Raw genomic sequence first — 7,536 nt, 5'->3', positions numbered from 1 at the left:
ATATTTGTTATGGCGAAGAGATTAGTAACAAGTTTTATTCTAGAAATATCCTGATTATCTACCATTCATAATGATAATTAGATAAAAACAATTAAACAATAAAACAATATATGGCTTTTTGTAAGTGTTCCCACAGACAATACAACTAATGATGTTCTAAAATCCAAGATATGTAAATAACAAGTTATTTAGTGTTTTGGGTGGTTGTTAATCAATATGTTCAAGTATTTGGATTTCATCTCTTTAGTCTCAGGAATTCTAGACTCGTGGTAAAAGCTTAAATACCTATAAAGATAATTTCAATGAAGAGGATTTAAAGATCATCTAATGATAAAGTCAGTATATATAAAAAAGACAATAAATGTCTTAAAATAACTTTAAATTTAAGGAACAAATATGTTTATTATTGAGTTTTTAAGTAAGTTAATGTTTTGAAATATGTTAGAGTTTATCTTACGAGAGAAAAAGTTATTAACTTTTACCTAGAAGGTTCAGGAGTAATTATACCCCTTGAACCTTGTCGTTTTTAGAAAAGGAAAGGATTAGAAAGTCTTATGTTGTTGGTAGCATTAATGAAAGACAAATATCTCTTACATATATTAAGGAGAATGGTAGGTCTCTTAAGAGACATTATATACACTTATAAGTAAAAAGAAATCATAACATCAATACGAACAATTATTCTAGATAAAGAGGACAACGGTTTATCATACCTTCAAAATTTTTATTTTAGGAGATTATCTAGAATTAGGCACAGTCTTAAAACTTGGTAATAATTGAATTCAAATGCTTTGGATCTGATATATTTATCAAACTCATGCTACCTTGGGCTTAATTGACTACCAAGGCTATACTCTTCAGGTTTGACATATTTGTCAAACTCACGGTACCTTGAGCTTGACTGACTGTCAAGGCTATACTCTTTACGTTTAGCATATTTGTCAGACTCATGTTATCTTAATCTTGATTGGCTACCAAGTCCAAACTCTTTGGATCTGACATCCTTGTCAGATCTAGTTGGACGTAGCTGATTACCAGACCCAAGTTTTCAACGCTTGACATATTTGCCACATTCATTTTATTCGATTAAGATTTTTATAAAAATCTTAACCAAATTTGTAACTCATGAAACACATAGTAATACAATCAAACATTAGCATTTGCAGCTTGACAACATTATGACAAGGAGAATTTCCCATTTTCAAGCATAATCACTCATAGGTTGCATGAATTCGGTATTTGATTACACGGTTTCACCAAACGAATGAATTATCATCCATGTCAAAAATCTATAGCAACATAGAAGAGCATCTAGATCTACCAAGAAAGTCATATTCACAGGATCAAAATGTCTTCCAAACATGAGTGCTAAAATTGTTTCTCGACAGAAAAATACAAGAAGAGAATGATACCTGAGGTTGAATCTCCTCTCCCTCTGGCAACTTCAGTGCACAGGGAACAGACAGATGCTATCATTATATCGAGCATCAGGTTTTTTGTCATATTCTTTGTTAATTTCTATGAAACCCACAAAACCATTAAATTTCTATGAGTAAAGGAAAACTCCTTTCTATGATTGGTGGGGACAATTGCAAGAAAATCCCAAGTCCATTGTCCACTGGTGGGACAATAAAGTGAACCAGAGTTCTTCGAAAGTCAAGAAAATGAACTTTTAAGCCATTAAAATGAGGTTGAAGATTCGAACTCAAAACCTTCTAAGAAGAGCAGTACATATTGACTTTTTAACTCTAATAAATACCACTCCCTCCAAGAAAGAACAAAGCAGACGAAGCAAATTATTAAATACATATATATATATATCTAAACAATTTTGCATTATCTAAAATCAGACGAGCTTTTTCACTACCGGTAACGTGACTGGAACGGTTCCATCCGAGCTTGTCTCAGTTCATGTTTTATAATTAATAGAAGAGGAGTTGATTCTGTAAGAAAATCTGGGTTGATTCATTATATATCCAGTAATCTTGTAATAAATTCATTGGTTTTTAGTAATTTTTTTCAAACAATGTAGTTATGAGTTTAAAAAAAATAAATTAAAGAAGATAAATTCACTTGATACATGACCTGATCTTATCCTAGATCAACTTTCAAATGAACTATGATATGCGAGATTAGAGTACTGGAAATATAAGGAGATTACAGAAAATTATTACAGAATAAACATCCAACAGTTACATAACAAAACAAAAAAAAAACACATAGAAATCTTATCACATTACTAAACCCCTTCAATTATTTGTCTGATAGCTTGTCTCCAGTGATGGCACAATTGAATCGATCAGAGTTCCAATTCAACTATGACCGAAACAGGCATGCGATGATGACTTAGGGCTTGGCATCCAGGGCCATGATGGTGCTAAGGTTCATCGGGTTCATGTACTCGGTAGTCCCTGTCATGAGCTGCTGCACAAGGACTCGGTTAGCCCTTTCTGTTGGATGGTAAGGATCCCAGAATACATAGACGTTCCTGTTGGGACACAGGTTCGAAACCACTGTGCATAATCCGAGTCCATTGTACAGACCTTGGCCACAGCACGCTACCTTTGATGTAACAAAGCCTGCACCAGCAATTGCCAGGAAATATCAGATATTGCAGAATTAACATTAATTTGATTAGCTGATTTAGAACATTTACAGTGGGCTTACAAAGAAGCATAGTTATTAAAATTAACCCAGCCCAGCAGAGATTTAGAACCTGATCCGGCGGGTTTTTTTCCAAACAGTTATGAAGGTTGACTTGTTTAAATTTGGATCAGCTAATGAATTAACTTATAATCTAATTGAACCGACTGTGTTATTTTAGAATAGATTTGGGTTGACCAGCAAACTTGTGATCTATAAAGAAGTGAAGAACTTGTTCGTATGAGAAAAATCAAGATAGCCATCAAACAAACCAAATCTTTGGGGACTATTGATCAAGTCAATATTCATTGCAAATGCATTAGCAGTAATGAAAACATCAGAGCCTAATTCTCTGTTGAGATTCTGAAGCATTTGGAAGAGCTGAGGATTAAATATCTGCGCAGCTCTTTGCGGCTCCGGTGCACATTCTCCGTTCCTGCTTCCAGACATGGCTAACTCCGCAGGAACACAACCCAATGGTCCAGTTCCAGTCACCAGGATCCTTCTGCCCCCCAAGTCATACAGCCTCTGCATAAGAAATAATAATAAAAAAAACATGAAGCCAAAATCAAGACAAGCAAACACCTCCTAATTAGTAACAAAACCTAGATTTTACAGAGTCGGGCTAGTCCCTGCACTGAAAGAGGATAAAAAATGAAGGAACTATGAGAATATGATCACCATGAGGAGTTTCCTATACTCTGAGACAAGAAACCGGCAATAATCGGGAAGGGAGAATTGTCTTCTTCTAGGTGCGAATGGTGTCAAGAAATAGTTGTTAACGAAGTCATTACCACCAAGTGTTATAAGGACTAGTGCATCATTCACTAACTGCTGTGTCCGGTCTGTTCCTATAATTGCACTGACTCGTCGCTGGTATTCTTCAAACAGCTGAAATTGCCTGAACATTCTTAATATGTTTGCCTGCAAAATGAAAATTTGAAAATTTTGCTTCATTAATTGATACTTAAAATCAATTCTTTAGCTAATTGTAACATGGAAAATCAATGCTCACACTACTAAAAACAGGGCCTATTAACATCTGAATTTAGCAATGGATTTTAGTAGTATTTACAACGGAGTAGTCCGTTGCTAATTACTCATTTTTTAGTAGTGTCATCTTTCTATATCTTTTTTTTTTAAATAAATTCTTATGCACAGTACGTACAATAGTTGTTAAACCTGGCTTGGCTCCCTAGGTTGATTCACAAACCCAGGATTCGAGGGATCAACTATGTACAAGTTACAGCAGAAAAGGATAAAAAATGTGCTCAGAGGAAGAGTCTGGGAGGCTACAAATTGCTCATATCTAAACCCCGAGTAAACGTCAAGATCATGTTGCAACTTGATAGCAAACTTAATTATTAATGAAGGGGACAGGGACCAACTGCTTCTTAAAAGTTGTCAAAAAAGGGTTGTAGTTCCATAAGTGTTGTCACATGCGCGCTCCAAATCAAGTAACACATTGAAAGAAGTGGTGTGTCAAGATATAGAGACATGTAGTGAAATTTGCTTGAGCTCAGTATTGAACTTACAAATTGAATTCCGGTGTCATTAAGGATTCCGATTCCGGCAGAAGCAAAGTTGGCACCATTGAGTAGTCTTTGTCCATTGAGTTCTGGACTTAAGTATGGCAATGTTGGCTCTAAACCCATTGACTGACCTAAACACACGTACATACAACAATATATAATATCATGTGTTAAATTAAGAAAGAAATTAATGCATCATTGCTTACAGTACATGACACATGCAAAGATTTGGAAACTTACTGATGATATCAGGGAAGTTGAAGCCATTAGAGAAGCGGCCAGTTGGTCTGTGGGTTGGATAATCGATGCCATAAGGTGGAGAATCAGCACGAGCAGTAGTGGCCAAGTAATTGTTGTTGCCACTGTCGACAAGTGAGTCACCAAACACAAAGAAAGCACGAGCTGCCTCTGCCTGAGGTACAATTGTTGCAACCATTGCCATTGCTAGGGCAACAGTCAAGGTGGTGATGAGAAAAGTCCTAGGAATTGACATGGAGACGAATCAATAATGTGAGCACGTACCGAGTGTCTCTCCCTCTCTCAGCTTTTTCCCCTCTCAAGTAACCTTTGTCTCTATATGGGAAGAGTGGACGATAAGATCGATATAGATTTGGTTGATATATATAAGGGTTTAGCTGTGAATTTTTTTCCCTTTTTTCCTTTTCTTTCTGTTCAAAATTACACCTATTAATTAGGCTAGCTAGTGCATGCGCCTCAATGCCTTCATCTGGGATCAGATCAGGTAGGGACCAAACGAGGCTACTTATCGACAAGGCAACTATGGCAAAATTGTAGCCAAGCACTTTCGCAGAGATATATCGCTTAATTGGAAATGTAACATCGGAAAATTACTATTCGAGGCTGTTGGCATATATAACATATAAAGTCTAGGTCAAAGTTATTGTGACGAGTCCCGCCATGCATGCATTATGATCTTTCTCAACCCATCATCATCTAGCTAGCTAGGCCGGATAAACCCAGAAGTTCACCGGCTACATATACAGGAGAGAACAAATTTTTAACCCTTTTTCGAGAAACTTATGGCAAGTTTCTTTGTGCAGAGGAAGGAAGAAATCATGACTTGTCCAATAAAAAGAGTACATTTTTAGACTCCTATTTAGAGTCTGTTTGGTATTGCGGTAGCTGTTGTGGTTGTGGTTTGAAAAAAGTTGTTTTATAAAAAGTACTTTTAGTTGAGGTTGGTTTAAAAAAATGAATGTTTGGTTAAAATTATGGTTGAAATTGAGGTTGAAGAAAAAGTAATTTAATGTGTTTAGTTAATAATGCTTTTGAAATTAAAGTTATAAAATAATTTTAAAAAATATATATTAATATTGATGGTTTTAAATTTAAATATTGTAGAATTAACTACTCCTATTGCATTATGAAATAAATAATACTTTATATAAAATATTTTTTATTATTCCATTAAATTATTTATAATTCCAATATGTACAAAATTCAGCCAATAAGAACTACCGTTTTTATAATTTTGTGAGCGTGTAATAAAATTAGATAAAACATTATCAGGTATAAAATTGAGTGAATTTAATTCATTTTATACTAGTTTTTCAGGAAAAAAAAATATTGCTCACATCACAAGGTAAGTAAATTTAATTCATTCTAAACTAGTTTTTTTAAAAAAAATTTATTAAAAAAAACTATTAAAAAAATTTATAAAAAAAGAAGAAGAAGAAGAAGAAGTCACGTGAATAGTGCAATTCACTGGTTAACATTGTTGAAACTCGTAAAAAAGCAGTATCTTGCTGCTTTTAAAAAATCGTGTTCCAGCCGCATGTAAATGGTGGGGCCCAAGTATTTTAATTCTTCAACGATTTGTAACCAAACAGCATTGTCATGCGTTTTTGAAGAAACGCGAACGCAAACGCTTACCCAAACGAGCTCTTAGTGCATGTATCCTCCGATGCAGTACGCATGGTGCAGTCTGCGCAACCATAAATTTAAACATAATTGGTTAATTAATATATCTTTCATTAAAAATTCTCTTTTAAAATCTTAATTAAAAAAATTTATAATTTACAGCATTTTTTTAAATTATAGCCGTAAAAACTATCAAAATCAAATTAACTCTTGTGTAGATAACTTCCGGTGCTACATTAATAGCATCATATACTCTCTCTCTTTTTTTCCTAAAAAATGAGAGGCGAGTAGACTACTTGTACGATCTCCTACAGGACACATTACATCCACAACAATCATATATATCTAAGGAATCTTCATGGCATCTATGTTGAGACCAAAAAAGCTCATGATAACTTTGTAAACGGGGAAAAGGATACAGGGTTATCATTAACAAAAAGCTCGAATCCAAACTCTTGGATGAGGTAGACGAGATTATTTACCTTTGGCCAATAATTCAAAAATATAAAATAGAAGAAAACTTGTGATCAGTTTTAGGCTCTATTTGTTTTTTTATTTTTTTGTGTGGTGTTGTGTTGTTTTATCTGTATTTTATTTCAATCACATATTAATTGGTATATATCACAATTTAATAGCTTGTAATTGCATCTGCTGATTAATTGATTACAAGAATCAGTTTGTTTTTTGCATTTCAAAATTATTTTTGAAAAGAATTATTTTTTTTTTATTTTCCTTCAATTTAGTTTTTTAGTGTTCTAAGATCATTTTAATGTATTAATATCAATAATAAATTTTAAAAAATAAAAAAATATATTATTTTAATATATTTTTAAATAAAAAATAATTATTATCACAATATCAAAAACAAACCATGATTCCAGTGGGAAGTGCAAGACAAGTTGTCAATCAATTTCCCAACTTATATGGCATGCAAGATCTCTTTAGCCGTGGGTGCACAGAGGCTCCATTGTAAGAATCTTACGTCCATATATAGCTAGAGTAGGTGCTGCATATATAGACACTACATGAACGTACTGGCTTAGGGTTATATATTTTCATGGCGCACAGGGTTAGGACTAATTAAGACGGGGCCTCAACCTTGAACAATATCGATGATTAATTTCCCCACCCGTGATATATAGTTGTCGGCAACTAATTAAGCCTTCTCTACGATACATCTATGGTGTAAATGCTGCCCTAAGCAAGGCCTGTATGGTGTCCGTATATAGCTGGCAATATGTTGGATCGGTTGTGCATTTATATGCTAGCTCCTAAGGATCTTGATCCTGACCATTTAATTACTGGTGTCATGCAGCTAGTTAGCTAACCATTGAATTTGATTGTGAAAGATGTTGTTCATATGCAGACATGAAAATAATCAATTCCCTAATCACGAAATTAACTAAAAGTAGATGAAATTATATTCTAACTACGTTGACATTATATCAATTCAAGTACTGGAGAGGTGAGGAGAGCAGAG

At 34.1% G+C, this 7,536-nt stretch overlaps 1 protein-coding gene across 1 annotated transcript; it reads right to left on the bottom strand.

Annotated features, from left to right (window-relative positions):
• Positions 1-2,065: 2,065 nt before the first annotated feature.
• On the bottom strand, positions 2,066-4,778 carry LOC118049988 (GDSL esterase/lipase At4g28780). The gene is made up of 5 exons (XM_035060182.2): positions 4,416-4,778; positions 4,179-4,306; positions 3,325-3,567; positions 2,916-3,171; positions 2,066-2,579 (listed from the first exon to the last, which is right to left on the bottom strand). Exons 1-5 carry the CDS (start codon positions 4,666-4,668, stop codon positions 2,347-2,349), a joined length of 1,113 nt encoding a protein of 370 aa, XP_034916073.1. The 5' UTR covers positions 4,669-4,778; the 3' UTR covers positions 2,066-2,346.
• Positions 4,779-7,536: the final 2,758 nt, after the last annotated feature.

The sequence above is a fragment of the Populus alba genome, chromosome 2 (assembly GCF_005239225.2).
Source record: "Populus alba chromosome 2, ASM523922v2, whole genome shotgun sequence".
Taxonomy (NCBI): domain Eukaryota; kingdom Viridiplantae; phylum Streptophyta; class Magnoliopsida; order Malpighiales; family Salicaceae; genus Populus; species Populus alba.
The sequence above is the reverse complement of the archived record's forward strand: the minus strand, read 5'-3'. Positions and strand labels throughout refer to the sequence as shown.

What these genes read in the sequence shown, in the direction of transcription:
- LOC118049988 (XM_035060182.2), bottom strand. Translation starts at nt 4,668, where the DNA reads ATGTCAATTCCTAGGACTTTTCTCATCACCACCTTGACTGTTGCCCTA. An exon ending in CAACTTCCCTGATATCATCA is followed by an intron (nt 4,307 to 4,415) that starts GTAAGTTTCCAA and finishes ACGTGTGTTTAG; the next exon opens with GTCAGTCAATGGGTTTAGAG. An exon ending in ATGACACCGGAATTCAATTT is followed by an intron (nt 3,568 to 4,178) that starts GTAAGTTCAATA and finishes TTCATTTTGCAG; the next exon opens with GCAAACATATTAAGAATGTT.